Source organism: Lycorma delicatula, chromosome 3 (assembly GCF_047948215.1).
Source record: "Lycorma delicatula isolate Av1 chromosome 3, ASM4794821v1, whole genome shotgun sequence".
NCBI lineage: Eukaryota > Metazoa > Arthropoda > Insecta > Hemiptera > Fulgoridae > Lycorma > Lycorma delicatula.
The window spans coordinates 196,124,041-196,147,600 of NC_134457.1; the positions used below are offsets into that span (position 1 = coordinate 196,124,041).

Genomic DNA, 23,560 nt, shown 5'->3' on the forward strand with positions numbered 1-23,560 from the left:
ATATCTGGTTTCGTGATAAATAAAATTCTTTAAGAGATTCCAATTAACTTTTTAACGGTTGGTCTTATTTTGATAATTATATCCGACAAACAGATGCACAAAACTGTTTTACATCGGTTCAGTATATTTTAAGACGATTTAAGTTAAATAAAAAGATTAAAACATGCTGCTTAAACCGGTAAAGAGACTTTGAGCTTTGGCGAAGTTCCTTCTTCTCTTCGGCAATTTTAATTAATACTTAGGGGGAGCTAAGGTTGACAGGAATTTAAGGATCAACATATCTTAAAATTGTTTATGTGGACCATGCAGTTTTTTGTTTAAAAACTTCTGCTGCTATCCAGAAGAGACTTAGTTATTGGATTATCAGTGCCATTTTTTTTTACAAAATATTTTTGGGGTTATAACTGAAGCTTGAATATACGTAAAAAAAAGTATGGATCGAATGGAAAACGTTCTTTTTTTGAAGTTGTTAAAACATGAGAAACAAACAGTGATGGTTTTGTCTGTAAAAAAAATCTGATGTGGACACACATGACTTCCTTGTAGCCTATTGAATTACATATACTCATGTTTTTAAAATGAAAAGTATATACATTTTTGTTTCATTAATAAGTTCTGATATTTCTTCATATTTTTATTAATTTTTGTTTATTTTTTATTATTGAATTATTTATCGTAAAAACGTTTTTACAATCAGAGGTTAGTAATTATTAATAAATCAATATATATAAATAAAAAAATAAATAAAAAATAAAAATAAAAAAAGGAGATGAGATCGGATTCGAACCGATGAGCCTTCCCCTTTTAAGATCCAAATATTTCAATAATTAAACTTTTATTTGGCTATTACTCTGGAACCAATGAGGATAAGTATCTTTTATCATATTGATGGAAAGCTCTCAATGAGGGCTTATTACTGCAGTTAAGAAAAGTTAAAAATCCAGATTTTTTTGATTTTGGACACTTTTGATCCAGTCGTTTGCAATCGAAAGGGGAATTGCACAACTAGATGTTAAAGCAGTTTTAAATCCAAAATTTTAACATCCTACGACTAATCGTTTTTGACTTATGCGAGATACATACATACGTACGTACAGACGTCACGTCGAAACTAGTCAAAATGGATTCATGGATGGTCAAAATGGTTATTTCTGTTGAAATCTGAAAACCGAAATTTTTAGCCATCACAATACTTCCTTCACTTTGTACAAGGAAGTAAAAAACGAGCAGATGATAGTGAATCTTTTAAACAAATAAGAACACTTTATTGAAAATTGAACGATCATTATATCGAACACCGTAAAAAATGTTATCGTCTCCGACATTCATCGGAAACTAAAAATTAATTGATTGAATCCCAATATTTATATTTCTCAGAGCTACAAAAATTTATTTCATATTCTCTTAATTAATTTGTGATCAGGAAAGGCATTCTGCCGTAATAATCCCTTCAAATCCACTTAGCTTTTTTAAAGCCAAGATATTGCCATCAACCATTAGATATTGCATCAGAAGATGAGATGAAATGGAAATTTTGTAGCGTGTGAGAAATGCCATGCCTGATTGGGATTCAAACTCGGACCTCCAGATGAAAAGCCGAGACGCTACTACTCGGCAAATCCCACTTAGCTAATCCAAGAAAAACTGGATAAAATTGGCACAAGGGGATAATAAGTTAATATTATTTTATCAAAAGGAAAGTGGTTAAAAAATGATGCAGCTCAATAAAGCTGGTTCACTGGTTTTCTTAATGTATGTTTAGTTTTAATGCTAGTTTTAAAGCTATTAAAAACTCATCCGATAAGTAATTTTAATTAAACAAAACTAGAATATTCGCCTAAAATAAAGATGTTTTATTTTTTAGCAACACAAACTGAAATGGTAACAGAATTGTTAAGCTGGTCATAACATCTCCTATTCAAATTTACCAATTTTTTTACTTATCACCGAACAGTTAGCTAAACTAAAATATTCGTCTTCTATCCTTAATAGGCTAATGCTATTTCATTTATGTGATATAGATTATTGTTCCAAGCATTAAGTGTAACTCACTAAAGTTTATTTTACAATATATATAAATATTTTACAACTTTTAAAACTTATATAAAATAAAAATGTAAAATTAACAGATTCTGTTTTATAGGAAATTTATACAGTTGATTAAAACGGTGTTAAAAGCTTGCATTTGATCTTATATCACATATTAGTAATCTGGTGGTGTATAACGTTGGTGCACTTTCTTGATCATTAAGTTTTTTTTCCTTTCTTTTTTTTTGTTTAGCCTCCGGAACAAAAAAGTAAAGTGCAGTGTTTACTCTGAAGTAAAGTGTTACTTCAGAGGATGAATAAAGATAATATGTTTGAATGTAAATGAAGTGTAGTCTTGTACAGTCTCAGGTCAACCGTTCCTAAGATGTGTGGTTAATTGAAACCCAACCACCAAAGAACATCTTTATCAACGATCTAGTATTCAAATGTGTGTAAAAGTAAGTAATACTAGTAAGCCTTTACTAGTATTTTAAACCTTAAAACTGTCGGCTTCGAAATCAACTGATTTGTGATAACGAGTTCACCAATAGAACAACCCGATGGATTGATAATTAAGTTAAGCAACATTAAGTGTAGTTTCCGTTCAGGTGGATAGATACTATGAGAGTGGCAATTTTTAGTTAATAATCAAAGCAGCTATAACACTCAATTTCAGAAAAATAACAATCCCCTTACTACACGTGAAGACATAATTGTCAATATTTAAAAATTATTGTATCTGTTATAAGATTTTACAATCTAAAAATATCTCTTTCTGTATAACAAAAAAAAGTACATAAAAAAGTTATAAAATAAGATGCTACAGTTGAAATCATTCAATAACTTCAGTAACAGATAAAAATTGAACGTAATTCACTAATGATGTTTAGTTAATTATGGTGGAGATATATTAATTATGTTGTGTGCACTTTTTCCTGGTTAATAATTCTTACCAATCTTACCAATAATTATTAACACATCAGACTACGGTTGAATATGGCCATGAACTCGGCAGTGATTAGAGATAATGTTCAATGATAATAATCATCCAAAATTTGGTGTAATTTCATTAATAAAATGTTAAAGTAGCCGGTGGGCATTATCTATGAGTACGTAATTGAAAAATATATTCGGTAAAGAATTCTGCATATTTATGATTCTGCATATTTATTATTCAATTAGAAAAGAGCGCCGAACAAAATTATAATTATCAAGAAGTAATGAATTAGTTGTTTTAATTTTATTTTTGCAGGAACCGTTTTTAGTGTTCTTCCTGCTTCATGCCAGTGAATTGAAGGTATGTAAGCAGTTACAAACTAGCTTATGCGGTCTAAAATTACTAGAAAAAAAAGACAACTAAACGGTCAATAAGCCTTACATAATAGGGTTGGTTGGGATATCTATTGATGATTCTTTAGTTTTGCTTGGCTTTGTGAAGCAACTGATAATATCCATATACAAATAAAATTAACTTAGACACTAAACAGACATCATAAAAATGCATTCAGCTATTAATTTTGATAAAACCTATATATATATATGTAAAACAACATATCCGTGAGTCATTCATAACCAACGCTCAGTAAAAAATAATGATGATAAATTGAAAAAAAATGTATACACGTTCTTCTTAACGTGTAAGTGCATACTAAGAAAGAAGTTATTGAAATTTCGAGTTAGTGTTAAAATGGAATAACAATGAAATTTATTATTTTTTTAATTTCTCGGTAACAATTGAAGAAATCAACTTGACTTTTCATATGTGTTATCTTCATATAAATATATAAAAACCAAGTTTAAAATTTTTGAAATTCGAACTTGAAAGCGGTGAAGAAAAGTAAAAAACGTTTGAACTATGATAGCAAATTTTCCCTATTCCACAAAAGATATTCAGTATATCTGGGCTTGCAAATATACTCCTCAAATAAGTATCTAAAAACCATTTTCGATTTTTTAAGGGGTGCGACGGTGTATGGGCCGGCAGTTCAACCAGTACAGCCACTGCCACTATACTATATGTGCGACACGATTGGCTGTCCTGCCTAAGGTTAATTGAATAAAAGACATAAAAAATAAAAAAAATGACCACGACTGGAAATGCAAGTAACCGTATAGTGAGGGCGAAGCCGCAACGGGATGCTAGTTAGTTTATAAATCTGTTATGAGTAGTATAAAAAATTTGATGTGGACATCACATGACTTCCTTGTACGCCTATTAAATTACATATACACATTTTTTGCTGCACTTCATTTAAACTTATTTTATCTGAAAGTGAGATACGATCCTCCAATTCTTTAATAAAGTGGACTGTTACACAATTGCTGAAATATTAGTTTTTATTAACATCAAATATTTATACAATTATTAATTCAACAATCTTACATGAAATATTAGGATAGAGTAAAAGTCCCTTTATTACTCGTATTATTAGATCAGAAAATGTTAAAACCAAAGAAAGAATAAAACCATTAAAAGAAGATGATAAATATAAAGAGGAAGAAAACGTTAAGACCAAGGAAAGAATAAAAAGATTAAGAGCGGATGATGAATATAAAGGGAGAGAAAATTTGAAAACTAGAGAACATGTACACAAATTAAGATCAGAAGAAATATATGAAATCAAAGAGCGATTAAATGATTGACAATAAAAAACAAATAAACGAAATGATCAACTCCGACTCAGGGAGAATACTGTCCGACAATATCAGAGTAGTACTAAACTAAAAGATATTTTTTTGCAATTTATTAAAGATAGGGTATGTATGCCTCAGTATATACGTTGTTCTTGTGAGGGTCTATTTTTCAGTCACTCTGTAGTTAACTTTAATGTAGATAAAATTAAACAGAAATTCCAGATAATTAAATAAAATTAAACAAAAATTTAAGTAGAAAATAAAAAAATACGATACTAAATTTATTTTTCAGTTAATATTAAAAAATCAGATGTTTCACCAAATCTATTACATATACACATTTGTATGTCTATTAAATTACATATAAACATTTTTAAAAGTACATAAAATTTTATTTCACTAATAACTTTCTCTCAATCTTTTGACTGATTAAAATATTTCATTTTATTATTATTATTGAATTATTAATTATTGTAAAAAGGTTATTACAATCACGGGTTAATAATTATTAAAAATCATTAAATTAAAAAAGTTACAAAAAATAAATTTAAAAAAAGATGAATTCTGATTGGAACCGATGTGTCTTCCATTTTAAGATCCAAATATTTTATTAATTATTTTAATTTTAAAGTTTTACTTGGCTATAACATTGGAACCAGTGAAAATAACTACCACTTATGATGTATCGTTGAAAAGCTCTCAATGAGGATTTATTATTGCAGTGAAGAAAAAGTCCAAAATTCAAATATGTTTGGATGTCTTTGGAAACTTATGGTTCAGTTTATTGCAATCAAAAGGGAAAGTGCACAACTAGATGTTACAGCAGTTCTAAATCCAAAATTTCAACATCCTACGGCTAATCGTTTTTGAGTTATGTGAGATACATACGCACATACGTACGTTCAGACGTCACGCCTTATTTTTTTTATTCAAAAAATATTTGAATTTTGGACTTTTTCTTAACTGTAATAATAAGCTCTAATTGAAAGCTTTTCAATAATATATCATAAGTGGTACTTATTTTCACTGGTTCCAGAGTTACAGCCAAACAAAATTTTAATTCATGAATTATTTGGAGGAAGGCAAATCAGTTCGAATCCGACTTCATCTCCTTTTTTTTATTTAATTTTTTTTTAAATTATATATAATGATTTATGAATAATTATTAACCTCTGATTGTAAAACCTTTTTTTCGATAAATATTTCAATAATAACAATAAAAAAAAAAATATGAAGTTATTAATGAAATAAAATTTTATGTACTTTTAATTGTATAAAAATGTGTATATGTATTTTAATAGGCGTACAAGGAAGTTATGTGGTGTCCACATCAGACTTTTTAAATAAACAATATAAAAAATAAAAACATAAATATTTTTATTATTCTGTCATAACAAAGAGTAGTAGGTTACGAAAGTAGTGAATACTTTTGATGTTGTTTATTTAAGCGATTTTATTTTTCTTACGTCATAATAGTCAAATGCATGTCAACGAATTTAGGCAAAAACACAAAAATATCTAACTGTATTCATTTCTGTTATACTGCAAATTTTTTTGAAGAAATTAGACAAAAAACAAGTGCATTGAATCAAACTTGGAATATACATCCTTTTGCCAATCCAAAGAAAATGTGTGATCTGATCTTTCAGCAGTATATATGCAATAAAAAAACAGAAATTGCTCTTGGGAAATTAAATTTTCCTCAGATTTGTCCTTCAATATATTTTTATTTAGAATGCATTTATTTTATGAAAAGTAATTCAGTAGATAGAGTTTTACGGAAAAGATTTAATGAAAAAATGAATTTCTAACACCATCTACTCATAAATAGTGACTTGACCTACCTAATAGGCAAATCATATTATTAATTTTTACGAAGGACTTGCGTAGGCTTGTACTACGTAAGGTAATAAGCTTAATACTAGTTTTATGACATGAAGTTGGGTCATAAGAATGTTTGTCACTAACACAAAAATATAGTGATTATATTATTAAAAAAAAAAATAAAAGGTGATGAATATTTAAAAGCTATTGAAATTACTTTTCAAATTTCTTGTTAAAAATGTTTTTAAAATTGATGATATTAAGATCCACGCATATATTACAAAAGCCATCTGAATAAAATTAATAATAATGTAGAATTTTCAAATAATTTACGTAAATCAAACAATACGACTAAATTTCTCCTTGAATAATTTAAAAAAAATTAGGGACTGTTTACAAAATGGAATAATTTTAATAAATTGGACAAGCGATCGGAAGATACTATATTCTCTTTTTGTTTTCACTTTAAAAAAAAAAACTGAAAAAAAAACTTTTGTGAAAATTTAAAAAAACAAAAAAAAAGAAGATTATTTGAGACAATTAATAAAACAATTAAGGAAGATTGTCTACTTATTTCCATATTCGTAATAAGGAAATATTGTTTAAGCTGGATAGATTCCGAACTGATATTTCAAAAATAAAAACGATTTTTAATGAAACACCCAGAATTTTGTGCTCACCAAGAAAGTTGATATTGTTTTTTTCCGCCTATAATCTCTCTGCTCCTCCCCCCCCCCCCGGAGCCAGATCCGCAATTACGCATAAACTCAGCTCCGAGAGGTGCCTTCGCCTCAAACTACCTCGGTAGGGCGCTAGGCCCCGCCCAGGCAACCGGGATTCGGTCTTGTGTTACACGCTATGCCATGTCCCGGCGGGGGAATTCTTCAGGGTTCCCCCGTCGGGACTTCGGTCTTGACGCCCTTTCTCTAATGAAGAATCCCCGGAGGGAAACGAAAATAAACAACTAAATTGTAGTAAAAAAACTACGGTAAAACAGCGGAAGTACGGAACATAGAAAAACAGAACCGTAATCGGTCTAGAGCTCAAGTTAACCTCCAAGGAAGTTGATATTAATTAATTATAACTAAATTTTTTGCATCAGTGAAAGTACTAAAATTTACTATAACATTAATTTAATACCTTAATAAGATATTAAATGATCTAAAATCATACAATAGGTAATAATAAATAATAATGTTATAATAATTTTAGGTAATATCAAAACCTACTAGAAAAAGAATGAAGATTCGAGTTAACGAAAAAATTTAGCAATCATAGGCTCATAACGTATCCCTCAAAGACTAAAATGTACAAAACAAACTGATGATTAATCTAAAATTATTAATTAAAGAAAATTCATTCTAATATTTACTAATTTATTTGGTAAGTTCTTTTTTATTAATTTTCATATTCACTTAATGTTAAAAATACTAAATTTTATTTTTAACATTTGTTCCACGATATGAAAAATTGTATGACCGCGCGCATGTGTGTACAGAACACACACACACACACACACACACACACACACACACACACAGAGAGAGAGAGAGAGAGAGAGAGAGAGAGAGAGAGAGAGAGAGAGAGAGAGAGAGAGAGAGAGAGAGAGAGAGAGAGAGAGAGAGAGAGAGAGAGAGACAGACAGACAGTCATTCAAGAATACATACAATAATTTTATCGTAGAAAGAAAAAAGCATTTTTTTTTTTTATTCTAATTAGCAATTACATAACACTGAGAGTAGGATTTAATACTGGAAGATTATAAGGATGACGTAATTATTATGCACCAATAAACATATTTCGATGAATGATTTAAAACAAGAAATTAGTACGGAAATGAATCAATTAACAAATGGAAGAGCTACGCTTATATGCAATGTTTTAAGATTCGTATTGCTCTAAGATACTTAAGAGTTAATTTAGTGATGTGAATTACATGTTAAGAAGACATTTCCTGCTTCATTTACAGAATCTAAAATTATACTGATAAAATTATAAATTATGATTTATAAAAATTTAATTTAAATTAAATATTATATTAATAATATGCACATTAAGTTGATGGATTACCAATTCAACATAGATTCATTTCTTTACTTTTTCATTTTTATTAATGAATCTTTTGAAGAAGAAGAAGAAATAAAAGATTTTTCAAGATTTACCCCTGTTTTTATCCGACTATTAAGCTTTTATTTTTATACTTTAAAATTAACAGTTTTGGTTTTTAAAACAGCCAGAAGTTTTACTATAAAAACTAGAATTCATAAATTATGTATGCGCATATACGTATATGTCACACAGTCATATATGTACGCAGTGATTATACGAGGATGTACTTTATGTGTGTGTACGCGCGCGGGCGCAGTATCAAACTGCAATAGAAGTTATGTACTTATTCTTATCAGATTTCTTAAAACTAATTTCTTTAAAAATTTTAAATATAAAAAAGGATTGTATAAAACTGTTAGAAACTACTTTAGAGGAAAAGATATTATATATATATATATATATATATATATACACAGAAGGTATACATACATATAATGTACCTGTTTATATGTATGCTAAGGTTTCATATCAAATGTAATTTCTTGAAGAAGCTAAACAAATTTTTTTTCTCGTTTGTACTCTGATTGTGAATTTTTTTAGTGAACTTATGCCGTTCAAATCATTACACACACTGTAATTAATACATATCTATAAATTCATAAAACTTTACTACTATTTCTACTACAGCCTGCAACCTCAAAACGGTTGCGGTTTTAGAACTTTGACAATAACACATTCTGTTATTAACGAAATTTAATTGACATTGTAAGTTCATAAAGTCCTTTTTTTTATTATCCCTTATTCTCCAGGGCTGGACATACAATCAAGTAAAGCTCAACCCAAGACAGCGTCCTTCAACTCTAAGAGGGCCTCCCAACCAACCGGCAGTACGTTCGGCATGGCAGTTCAGCCCCCCCCCCCCCAACCACTGGTGGATCTTTTTTATCGCCTGCCTCTAATCTCCGAAAAGAGGTATACCGGACCCGACTATGTCGTTTCCGGGCCCCTCCCCGGAGACCGGGCCTCGGTCAAATTCATAAAGTTACTGTCGAAAAATTTCACTTTTCTCAAAAATGTTTTCGTATTTAATTAATCTAAATTTATGGTGTAACTAATGGATAATAAGTTACAAGTTGGTCCTTGGACTAAATAGCTTTTGTAAAAATTGTCAATACTGAATAACAATAACGTACAATTAATCATGAAAATACCTGTACTAGTGAATTAAAACTGTTCTAATTTTACGTACAAATGTACATAAATATATATATTTTTTACGCGCAACATGACAATGACTGTTTATACTTTTTTTACAGCTTCACACTTTTTTACGTCTAAGATATGACTCCCTGAGGTATTTCAAGTGTTTGGGAAAATCAAGTTGTCAGGGATGGAATTTCTGATGGCTTTTTTTAATCTTAATTTTAATTAGGTAGGTGTAAACCATTTTATATCTAATAAAACTTATTGTTAACTATAAGTAAAAAGAACAATTAATTCATTCTTGTAGAAATCTATATTAATTTCTAATAAATATGTAAGATAAGGTAATGAATATTTTTTATAATAAAAATAAGAATAATAACCATATTTATAAACTGCAGACGACTGGACCATCCTGTTCCTGTTCTACAATAAATTAATTAATTCCCTTCTAACTGAAGGTCAAATTTAAATCAGGAAAGATTTTATTGTGAATTTATAGGAAGAGATTAAAAATTATTATTTTATGACCGTGATATGGATGGATCATTAAAATTAGAACTTTATTCAATAATTAACCGATTATTTATTTAGATATTTAAATTAATTAACATAAATAGAGAAATATTGTTTTATCCTTGAAATTTCTTAAAGAAAAATATAAATTTAATTCAAAGTACGTAAAAAAAAAAAAGATTAATATATGTACTGCATTTAATGTTAATGTTTAGTGTACTTAAGAATTAAAATCATTAAATTATTAATTTTCCATTGTATCGTTATGTAGTAGGCAACCTACATCATGTCGGCATTTCCTTATTACAAAAAACCACTCAAGGTTCATGGAGAGAAAAATGTAGAATTAATTTTTCCATTTGAAATAAATTACTATCATTACAATAAAACCAAAAGAATTATAATTTTCACAATTATTTTGTGAATGGTAAATAAAACTATTAATGTATTTTGTTACTGTTTGATATTATTTTAAAAAAATGTGAACTTTGTTTTAGTAAACGATTTTATTTTCCTGGCATCGTAGTTCTAAAGCTACACTGCAAAAAGGAAGTATGATAATCAGTCAATAATGGGGTAAAGGTATTTTTTGCATTTCTTGACATTTTATGACCCAAGAGCCCCCTAAAAAAGAAAATGTGGGGGTAATGTTCCTACGTATGTACGTGAGTTGGCGTGTTTGAAAGCCTAATCATTTTTGACTAGATTAATCGTTTTTGATAAATTTTGTTTAGAGGGTCGTGTATATGGGGCAATTTGTTGGTAAAATTTTGTGGTCAATTTTCTTAAAATTTCGCAAATATAATCCTTCACTTTATATTAAGCTTAGTTTATGCTTGCATGTTATTCTTACCATTTAAAAAAAAGAATTTGTCTCAAAATTTCCCCTTCCCCAAAAATCGAAAAAAAAATTATTATGTTTTCTTAGGCATAGTAATAATGCAAAGGACCTCCAAAAAATATTTGAGGGGGCAATAATGGAGCTGGGAGAGCCGATAAAATTTTAAATATATCGATTTTTTTATTTTTTAAAAAACTTTTTTGGTCTATTTAAACATTTTTAATTTTTAGATAACTATGTATTATTATATATAACCATGTATCATTACTGTTTCGTTATATAAGAATAAATAACCAATGCCAGGAAAGCATTACAACTTTATTGCCAACTTTTTTTAATCAGTAAAAAAAATTTGTTTTAAAGTTCTGATCTTACTAATTAGACTTGAATTTCCAAAAAAGACTTGAAGCAAAATTATTATAGTTAGTTTTAAATTTTGAGAAATAATAATTTTAATCATTTATTCTCAAAGGAACAACAGATTTACGCTCAAGTAAAATCCTTTTATGATACATAAATTTTGTAACGTATTAAAAATGCCGTGTATGACCTGATTGGATCCTAGAACTTTCCGGATAAAAGGTATAGACGCCACGCTGACCTGCGTGGCGGAGTTTTAGCAATGTTAACTGGTGGAATATAGCAATGTTAATAAATGTTAAATAGGAGGTTTCTTACCATGGTACAAAGCATAATAATAATTTATAAAATTACGAAAATAAAATAGTACATCTATAATTGAACAAGTACTGAAGGATATCATATGTTGTAATTATTTTAGAAAAAAATCTGATGTGGACACACATGACTTCCTTGGAGGCCTATTAAATTACAAATACACATTTTTTGCTGCACTTCATTTAAACTTATTTAATTTGAAAGTGAGATGCGATCTTCCAATTCTTTAATAAAATGGACAGTTACACAATTGCATTGTGGTGGACACCACATTGCTTCACATTTTTTTGTGGTGTTCGTATCAGCATTTTATATTAGTTATATATTAATTTTGTTTCACGGCGTTCAAGTAGTTATGTGGTGTAAATGAGAACGTGTCGGATCCGTAACCAAGAGCACGTTGGTTTGAATCAGATTTCATTTACATATATATTTTTTTAAATTATATTTAAATTTAAATATATTGATTCGTTAATTATTAACCTCTGTAAAAAATTTTGAATTAAAATGAAAAGTACATAAAATTTTATTTCACTAATAACTTTTGATTTTTTTCAAATTTTTTTTATTGGTTAATTGAATTATTATTTATTGTAAAAAAGTTTTACATTCAGAGGTTAATAATTATTAATAAATTAATATATTTAAATTAAAAAAGGAGATGAAGTCTGATTTCAATCGATAGGTCTTTCCCTTCTAAGATCCAAATATTTCATTAATTAAAATTTTATTTGGCTATAACTCTGGAACCTATGAAAATAAGTACGACTTATGATATATCGTTGAAAAGCTCTCAATGAGAGCTTATTACTGCAGTTGAAAAAGTCCAAAATTCAAATATTTTTGGATTTTGGGTTTCTTTGGACACTTATGTTTCAGTTTATTGCAATCAAAAGGGGAGGTGCACAACTAAATGTTACAGCAGTCCTAAATCCAAAATTTCAATATCCTACGGCTAATCGCTTTTGAGTTATACGAGATACATACATACGTACGTACAGACGTCACGCATAAATTAGTCAAAATAGATACAGGGATGGTTAACATGGATACTTCCGTTGAAACCTGAAAACCGAATTTTTTTTGCGATCACAATACTTCCTTTACTTCAAACAAGGAAGTAAAAACCATAATGAAATTTTCAAAAACCTATGAAAATAACATTCTAAACCAGTGGCACCCAATCTGGCTAATACTCAACTCGGAGAAAAAAATGCTAGGAAGTTCAGGAAAGTAAACAATACTCTTACACAGTTCTGCGCAAGGAGACTTTCGGTTCTGACGCCTTCACTAATTTGCATTAAACGCATTAATTTTCAAAGTACAGCGCAATACATACGTTCGATTAACGAATAGACCCTTCAAACAACCATCAAGTTTCAACTCATTCACCACTAAGACTCACTGCATAAGCTCTTATGAAAGATACATCAATACAAAATCTGTTGTGGACCTTAAATTGAGCGTAAAGAAGAACGACTCTATAAATCTTCATCAAATTTTCGCATATACTATTTTAGATATACTACTACAGCATAACTAAATTTCAATGAAATTGATCTAATAATTTTGGAGATTGTTGACTAAGCCAAAAAATTTTCAAATATTTTGGAACGATTGAGCGTAACTGATGAAACATTCAACCAATCTTCACAAAGTCTCACAAGCACAACTTAAGTTATACTACTACAGCATTTATAAATTTTAATGAAATTGATTGAATATATTTGGAGAGTTTCGAGCCACAAATTTTATACAAAGGTCTATAAAATTTATATAAAGGTCTATAAATGTATATATATTGTTGCGTGTTCGCGGCTCGATCAGGATATTGAGATTGACAGTTGAAAATGTTATGTAATTACAATTTAGTAGTTTAAAAACGTAAGTAAAAAAGACAAATCAATTATAATAATGACAATAATAATAATAATAAAACAAATAATGAAAATAGTAATCACAACCACAATAATAATAACAGAAAAAAATACTAATAATAATAAATGTCAATAATGATATTAATAAACAGTGATTAGAATAAACATACAAAATAGAATTTAAAGTAATTGTCAGTATTTATTTAGAGGTAGGTAAATATAATTCAGTCCCATTGACAAAAGACATTAGTATGACTGCTAGTCTTACACTTTTAACCACTAATCTTGTATTAACAACAATAGTACAATCGTTAAGACCAGTATAAAGTTCTTTCACTGCAAATACCTTTGCTGTTTATAAATAAACGTACCCTAACAATTTATGAATGAAATTTAGTACACCATATCTTTCAAACTTCTAATCTAACAGTAACTCATGAACCATTTCTAATTCATGTACTGTCGGCACTAGACTTGTGACGTCCCCTTAACCGCGTCGAACTTAATTCACACTAGAAATTCGTTCCTTCACTGTCCCCCTTGCTGAATAGTCTCGGTTCAAACTCGCATTGTAATTCTCTATTGTAACACTCCCTCACAGACTCTACTCGCAGAACTGACATCATAACGTCTCGCTTAAACTGATTTTAACTGATCTTCCCCGGAGTATTTACACTCCTATCTTGTTTAACTGCCCGACTGGACCCAACTCGAAGTGTGAGAATGCTCGCACACTTTTTCATGAAATTCCTATCCTGGTCCGGTAACACTTCTTACAGATCAACATCTGTTTAGGTGTGACAGTGGGCAGTATTACAAAAGACGATTATTAAACGGGCCTGTTGCCTTAACTAAAAGGGTTTCTTTTAGCCTCTTTCTGGATTCCTCCGATTATTATATTTTTTTACTACTTTCTTCTTAATTGGTAGGAATCCGTTACTCAATTCCGTTATACCGGTCTTGTTGTTTCAATATACGTATATACGAGGTGTGCGAGAAAAGTAATGAGAGTTGTAACACTGCGAGCGATCTGGCAACACTGTATCTACCGGTCTGTGCTAGACCGGTTTGTTAATCCCTTCAACATACTCAGTACGTGTTTAAACTCCGTTCAGCCAACACATTATTTTTAACAGCGCCATCAGTGAAGTTGTATTTTTGTTGTGTGTTACGAAAATGGAGCATCGGAATTTAGAGCAACGTTGTGCAATCAAATTTTGTATTAAACTTGGGGAATCCGCGAGTGTGACCTTTGGAAAGTTGAAAAAGGCCTATGGGGAATATTTCTTATCAAGAGCAAAAGTTTTCCGCTGGTACAAATAATTTTTGGAAGGCCGAGAACACATTGAAGATCAACCTCGCTCAGGGAGACCTTCAACTTCAAAATCTGACGAAAACGTTGAGCGTGTGAGGGTTCTTGTGAGATCAGACCGTCGTTTAACAATAAGAACGATGAGTGAACAGTTAAATTTAAATGTTTTCACCGTACATCAAATTTTGACATACGATTTGGACATGCGAAAGGTTTGTGCGAAATTGGTGCCGAGAAACCTCACAACGGAACAGAAGGACAATCGAAGAAACGTGTGCGTTGATCTTCTTGAGAAGATTGACAATGACCAAGAATACTTCAATCGTGTGATCACAGGTGATGAATCCAGGATATTTGAGTACGATCCTGAAACAAAGCGGCAAAGCGAAGAGTGGCACACTCCGTCATTTCCTCGTCCGAAAAAATGTCGAATGAGCAAATCAAAGATCAAAACCATGCTGATTTTTTTTTGACAGTAGGGGTATCGTGTATAAAGAATTTGTTCCTCCAGGACAAACTGTCAACACGTGTTTTACAAAGGTGTCCTTGAAAGGCTCAGGAAAAGAGTGACTCCCGTGAGACCAGGCACTGCAGATAAGTGGATGCTTCATCATGACAATGCCCTGTGTCACAAGGACATTTCCATCAGGGAATTTTTAACCTCAAAACGCATTCCTACGGATCCTCAACACCCCTATTCATCTGATTTGAGTCCTTGTGACTTTTTCCTTTTCTCGAAATTGAAACATGTCTTAAAAGGACGTCATTTTGGAACTCTGGAGAACATTAAAAAGACTGTGACCGACCAGTTTAAAAGCCCTACCAGTTGAAGCCTTCCAGCGCTGCTACCAGGAGTGGGAACAATGTCTACGCCGGTGTATAGCTGCCTAAGGGAACTACTTTGAAAGGGATAATATTGTTGTTTGAAAAAAATAAAAACTATGGTAAGTAAAAAGTCAGTCTCATTACTTTTCTCACACATCTCTTATATATGTACGTCTTTACATATCTGTATATAAGGAAATTACATTTTAAATGAGTGTAATTTTCGTACTCTTCACACTCTACGTAAATAAATTTCAATTTCATTCTACTCACACTTTTTTTTGAAGAAAAACGTCCCACTGACTTAACTTCAAAAAGTCAGAAAAAATTGTAATACCGAAGAAGAAACATTTATTTAATGTAGGAAGCAATATCAAAAGGCAAACTTAAAAGTTTTATTATTATTAAATTAAATATGTAATTTGTATTGTATTTAAACAAATTATAAACTTAAACTTTTTTAAATTATTTTAAAACTGTTCGCTTTTATCCAATTTTTTAGCCTCGTTTTTGGCCCATTGTTTTCATATTCTATGTAAGGATTTTAGTAACAATTTAAATTTTAGTAAAACCATCGATTCCATGAACTGTCTATAAAACCTTTAAATATAATTAAAATATTTTATTTTGTTTAATAATAATAATAATAATAATAATAATAATAATAATAATGATGATTATAAATAACCATATACCCAACTTCGGCTTGGTCATATGCCTTTTCTAAAATAGAGAATGTATTTTTCGTTAAATTTTGCCTGAATAAATTTATCTGAATTTTAAATCTTGCAATGGTGACCTCATTTCGCGAGTTGCTGTCTGCATCCACTGAAATGAAACCGAATACTTATATTGTGCCACAGTTTACCTAATGTTGACCGAATTAACGATTAAAATAAAACAAATCGTACAGGTTTAAAACCCTCATGACGGTAGTGAATGTTAGTAAGTGTATATCTCTACTTTAATTAATAACCGCCAAAAAAAAACTGAAAGAATTTACAAAAGCTTTTTAAAATTTTATGGGGATGAAATTATAATAAATTATTTTAATAAAATAGCATAAAAATTATAAAACTGTAAAAAATGTTTCTAATCCAGGAATGGTGGCGCATCCCACATATTTTTTACACGTACATAACCTAGATTTGCACTGAGGCCAAGATTAAATAACCCTTTTCCTGTTTAGCCTCCGGAAATCACCGTCAGGTATTACTTCAGAGGATGAAATATATGAGTGTGAGTGAAGTTAGTCTTGTACAGTCTCAGGTCGACCATTTCCGTGATGTGTGGTTAATTGAAACCCAACCTGGGTTTAAATAACCTGCGGTTTCCAATAAAAACTGATGGACCTTCAGAGTTGCGGTACTAAACATAACATTTTTTTTTACATAAATAAATGAAATTTAATTAATCGCTAATTAAAAACTAATTTATTTACTTATTTCTAAATGCTATTATTTCTTTATAATGTAAATGATGCAAATATATAAAAAATTTCAACATGGACTGATACTTGTTAAGCAAAACAGCTGTGTAATTGTTACTTGATTTGTAAATAAATGGTAATCTTATAGATTTACACGAGATGTTTAAATATGTGAGTCATATTGAATAGAATACTTAATACAATGACATTAAAATGTGTAAATAAGTATATAAAAACAGTTTATTAATTAAATCGTTTAAAAATATTCTATTGACTTAATACTTTTCTAAATTTAATATCATTTCTTATTTTTTTCATTTGGAATTTTTTTTATTACCTACAAATGTTTATTGTTTATCGAATCAGGCGTACACTCACTCCCTCCTAACCTACTAATTTTCTGAAAAGGTTTTCATTATTTATTTTAATTTTTTTTGGAACATATCTCTATGGAAGCGGCACTACAGACTACTAAGGGACAACCTAAAAAAAGTTTTTAAATCTGTCTTTTAACGGATGTGTATCTACTTAATTATTATCCGCTTACCTATAATATTTTGAAAAAAAAATTACTTCGATTTTATTTTATAAAAATAGTCAAGATACATTTAGGCTAGAATGAGAAATGAATCGTGTTACCTAAAATCAATTTTTTGGTATATTAAAATATTGGAAACCGCTATAAAATTTATTTCGTTAATCTCCGAGGCGGAGCGGTAGAGTTTCGGCCTTTCATCCGGAGATCCCAGGCTCGAATCCCGGTCAGGAATGGCATTTTTCCATACGCTACAAATTTCCATCGGATTAATGAGCATAGGTGTTGATGCCCGTAAAAAAATTTATTTTACAATATTCTATCACCGGAACTTAAGAAGAACGTGTAGTAAAATTTTGGAAAAAAGCCTCAGAAACATATAATTAAAACAATGCAAAACTGCCGCAAAGAAGTCTTACGTTGGCCAAGAAAAATAAACAATAGATATGTGGTTATTTATGATTATAATAATTGCTTATGCTAATTGACTGTTGTAATAAAAGCAACATTTTTGTTAAATACTCTCTATTTCTTTACGGCATAATTTACTTTTACGTTACTCACGCGTGTAATTAATTAAACGATCGAAAAAAGTGATGTAAATATTGTTATTATTACTTTTAATAGATGTAATACATGAAAAATAATTGTAAAAAAATAAATACAAGTCGTAATAAAAAATTTAAGGAATTTGTAGAGGCTGACAATTTTATAGCCTACTTTATAAAAGCGATAAAATAATATTTCTTTCTTTATTTTTATTGTTTTTTTATTTTTTATTTTTATTAAAAACTAGCATTTTTCTTCGCGGCTTCGCTCGCGAAATCGGTAATCAGTATTTGAACATGAATACAAAAATTAATTTCTTAACGCCAAGCTTATTTTATTTTTTGAATAACAAAAAATGAAAATGCAAAGTATCTTTAAAAGAAATGTACGTAAATTTGTATGAAATGTGCAAGAATTGAAAAAAAAATAAATAGGTTAGGGCTCTTTTCAATCGCAATTCCGATCTAGCCAGGGAGCTCTGCCCCCTGTATCCCTTGTGTTCATTAAAATCATGCTTGTGAGAAAAATAACAATAAATAAAAATTAAAGCTTGTTCAATTTATAAAAAAGATCAGTGTATTGTAATTTCTTGGGAGCAACAATTTGATTTATAAATTTCTCGTCCGCGTTGTTCGCGAAACACATAAGCATAATTACAAACACAAATTGCCATCAGATTGTTACTAAATCCCGTAAAGATTGATTCAATAGCGGTAGCATAAAAGGGTAAAACTTTATTTTTAAAAAATGTATGTTTTTTATCCCCTTAAAATATTAAAATTCAAAAAAACCTGAAAGTGATTTTTAGATATTTATCTGAAGAGTATTTACAAGCCCAAGTCGAGTAAATATCTCGTTCAGTATAGTCAGAAATGGGAAAAATTTTCACTGATTTTTTATGATTTCTTACTTTTCTACACCCCTTTCAAGGTCGAATTTCCAAAAATTTATAAATTGATTTTTAGATATTTACATGTATATTACACACAATTTGATAATCTGTTTCCGAAAAATTAAGAAAATAGTAAATTTCAATATTAATCATTTTAACTGTAACCCTTTCAATTCGGAATATCAAAAAAATCATTTGTTAGTGGGCATTTATACCGTAAGAAGAAAACGTATACAAATTTTCATCAATTTATCTTCGGTAATTTTTGCTGGGGATTGATTACGAATCAGTCACACCTTTATAAAAAATTAGAAAAAAGTGTATATGTAATTTAGTAAGTGTACAAGGAAGTCATGTGGTGTCCACATCAATTTTTTTTTTTAATCTAAATATATTGATTTGTTAATAATTATTAACATCTGATTGTAAAAGTTTTTGAATTGAAATGAAAAGTACATACAATTTTATTTCACTAATAACTAACTTGTGATTTTTTTTCATATTTTTTTTGGTATTGTTATTATTGAATTATTATTTATTGTAAATTTTTTTTACGATCAGAGGCTAATTATTAATAAATCAATATATGTAAATTGGCCCACCGGGTTGGTCTAATGGTGAACACGTCTTCCCAAATCAGCTAATTTGGAAGTCGAGAGTTCTAGCGTTCAAGTCTAGTAGAATCAGTTATTTTTACACGGATTTGAATACCAGATCGTGGATAACGGTGTTCTTTGGTGGTTGGGTTTCAATTAACTACACATCTCAGAAATGGTCGAACTGAGACTGTACAAGACTACACTTCATTTACTCTTATAAATATCATCCTCTGAAATATTATCTGAAAGGTAATTACCGGAAGCTAAACAGGAAAAAGAAAGAAAGTATTTATGTAAATTAAAAAAAAAGAAAAAAAGATGTCTGATTCCAACTGATGTGTCTTCCCTTGTAAGATCCAATTATTTCATTAATTAAAATTTTATTTGGCTATAATTCTGGAACAATGAAAATGAGTATCACATATGACGTATCGTTGAAAGTCTCTCAACGAGGGCTTATTACTGCAGTTAAGAAAAAATCCAAAATCCAAATTTATTTAATGTCTGACTGTAATCACATTTTTGGTCCAGTCTATTGCAATAAAAAGGGGAGGTGCACAACTAGATGTTACAACAGTCCTAAATCCAAAGTTTCAACATTCTACGGCTAATCATTTTTGAGTTATGCGAGATGCATACGTACGTACAGAAGTCACACCGAAACTAGTCAAAATGGATTCAGGAATGGTCAAAATGGATATTTCCGTTGAAATCTGAAAACCGAAATTTTTCGCGATTACAATACTTCCTTTAATTCGTACAAGGAAGTAAAAAAGGGCTGTGCTACAATTAATAATTATATTTCTACACAAATACAAAATAATAAAACCTTTCTATTCGTTTTATACGTACTTGTCTGATCTTAATACATTCAGGATAAATAAATTCTTCTCAAATATATTTAAATACGCCTTAAGTTAATAAAACTTAATAACTATGGATAAAAGATAAAGTAAATAAATACGAAAATGAATAATGATCAGAGAGAGTGTGATAGAGAGAGAGAGAGAGAGAGAGAGAGAGAGAGAGAGAGAGAGAGAGAGAGAGAGAGAGAGAGAGAGAGAGAGAGAGAGAGAGAGAGAGAGAGAGAGAGAGAGAGAGAGAGAGAGAGAGAGAGAGAGAGAGAGAGAGAAAGAGAGAGAGAATGATAGAGAGAGAACAAAAAAGATTCATCTTAGTAGGAGATTCTGCTTAAAGAAAATTTAATTCGTTTTACAGTTCCTTAGTGTAATATAATAAGTGATATTAAGTTAAAAGTCGGGAAGCTGATATTATTTTCAGTGTAATAAAAACAAGGTATCAGTGGTAGAAAGAATTTGGCCAAGGATTATGGGTGATGGCCAGATCTTTTCCCGAGTTAGAAACATAGAATAACAGATATTGATAGATATATTAATAAATAGAGGATTTTATTCAATAGAATTGTTTCGCCATCTCTTAGACACCAACATTTGTAAGGAGTACTTGCGCGTACACGTACGGTATAACGTCTGCATGTATATTGTAAAGTGTTAAGAAACATTTTCATGTGATGCCAGTTATTCTTGAGTTCTTCGACAAAATTTGTCGTATTTCCTAGAAGATTTAAATGAGACAGAATAAATTTACTTTATAATATGCTATTTTAAAAATAATTCTTTTAAAATTTCATTTGCCAAATATAAATTAAGTAAAATTTTATTTTCATTAATGTAATACTACAGTGAGAAAAATGGAGTTTTATTCCTCTCCCAGAAATTAAAATAGGGAATTGTTCCAATAAATCTTTTACGATAGATTTTATTTCCTGTTTAAAACAATCAAATTTTTAATTTATATATTTTTTACATTCGAATTAGTATCGCACAAAATATAAAACAAATCTTAAAAACATAGAAAATATGGAATGATTAGGAAATTCAGTATTTCTTAAAAATTAACCTTTTTGAAATGATAATGGAAACAATATTTGTTATTTTGAAATAAATAAAAATGTTAAGAAGAAAAAACTGGGGAGGTTTAGAAAATAAGATTATACAGGGAAATTAATATTATAAAAAATAAGATTATAGAGGGAAATTAATATTATAAAAAATTAAGCCACTTCTGTTTACAATTTCCAATTTAAAATGTAAATAAATTGCATGACATTAGTAGGTAATGATTTTTTCTTCTTCTAATACACGCAAATTTCATAACATTCTAAAAATTATGGAAAAAATTTGATTAATTAATCAATTTTTTGAGAGATAAATACAAACTCCCGAATACGTTGACTTGTTCTGAATATCAAGTGAAGTGATTTTGTTCTGAATAACATGTATATTCATAGGATACATTCTACATTATTAGCAACAGCAAGCTCTGTTTTCACAAAACATATTCGCTCATGCACACGAACATACACATACACAAGCACACAATGAAATACAATAACTATTAATTATTCATTGTTGAATTAATATGAAACCGCGTTGATTTAAACAGCTCACCGTTGAATAAAATTGAAAGGTAACATTTTACGTGAAGTAATATCACATATTAACTTATCCTAAATAGTAAAAACTAGTTAACTTTTTATTTAAATTTAATAGTTAAAAGTTAAAAAAAAAATTATTTATTTATTTTTAATTGAAGTAAAAGTTGTGTAAAAAACAAGTGAACGACAGGAAAGAATCTGTTTGTTTACACTGTGATAACCAAATATAAAAACTGAGCGATTAAATGCTCAGTTTTCTTGTCACTCCTTACATCTTCTATACTGTTTAACCACTAGATAATTATAATTTTAATTATGCCTAGAATCATTTTTGTAGAGAGTTTGTAATTATTATTTTTACTTTTAAATATAAATAATCATTTAAAATACAATAAACACCAAAATTCGCTGTCAAGCGAACTTTGTTGATAAAAGTGTCTTTGAAGTGGATTTAAAAAGGTATATATATATATATATATATATATATATATATATATATATATATATATAATTAGATTAAGGTTATATTATTTAATTTCTTAATTAATTACTGTATTATATATACAGCTTACGGTTACAGGGTGTAGCCTTCTAAAATTAACTAATTTTATATTTTTTTCTGTTTAATTATAATTTAAATATGAAGAAATTATTTAAAAAAATTAAGTATTCAATTACCTTAATTCAATCGGTAGATTCTGAAGTTCCGGTACTCTACACCAGTGTTGTTCAGGAACCAAAGTAATAAATATTTGTGTAAAATACACCCACGCGACAAAGAAAGCGAAAGGTATCATCATAAGAAATAATAACTTTTGATATCGTCCGAATTCACCCAAATGCGGTAAAACATCGTCGAAATCAATCGGTTGTTTTTTCTCTGTATTTGCCGGTGCTGTTTGAGATTTATGTTCTTGTGCAACCGTTTTGGCTACACCTTCAACGGATAATGTCTCCTGAGGTGCCATAGTCCTTTGGGGTTAATAAATAAGATAGAATAAATAAATAAATACAACGGTCGACTCACTGTTGCGGTGAAACGATACCCTTGTACGTTAGGAGTAATCGACACTGGCGTTTACGCAGGACTACTGAAAAGACGAGATTCGTCGTGAGTTTTGTTACTTCCCTCCCTTCAGAGGCGCGCGCTCTGACGGTATGATTTAACACTTCACAATCTCGCTGCAATTCACAATAATATAAACGTACCTAATTCAACACATCGTTACGGCTAGTATGAAACTCAGGAATTTTGAATGCGTTCAGATTATCGGTTGCAATTTATCGTGTACGTTCTATTTTCAATTATAA

General features: G+C 29.5%; 1 protein-coding gene across 1 annotated transcript in view; it reads right to left on the reverse strand.

The window, feature by feature from the left end:
• Nucleotides 1-23,325, reverse strand: part of LOC142322337 (carcinine transporter) — a 99,158-nt gene extending 75,833 nt beyond the window's left edge. The window contains exon 1 of the mRNA XM_075361300.1: nt 22,928-23,325. Coding sequence (XP_075217415.1) covers nt 22,928-23,217 — 290 coding nt within the window. The 5' untranslated portion in view covers nt 23,218-23,325. The remainder of the gene's footprint in view (nt 1-22,927) is intronic.
• Between the last annotated feature and the right edge of the window lie 235 nt (nt 23,326-23,560).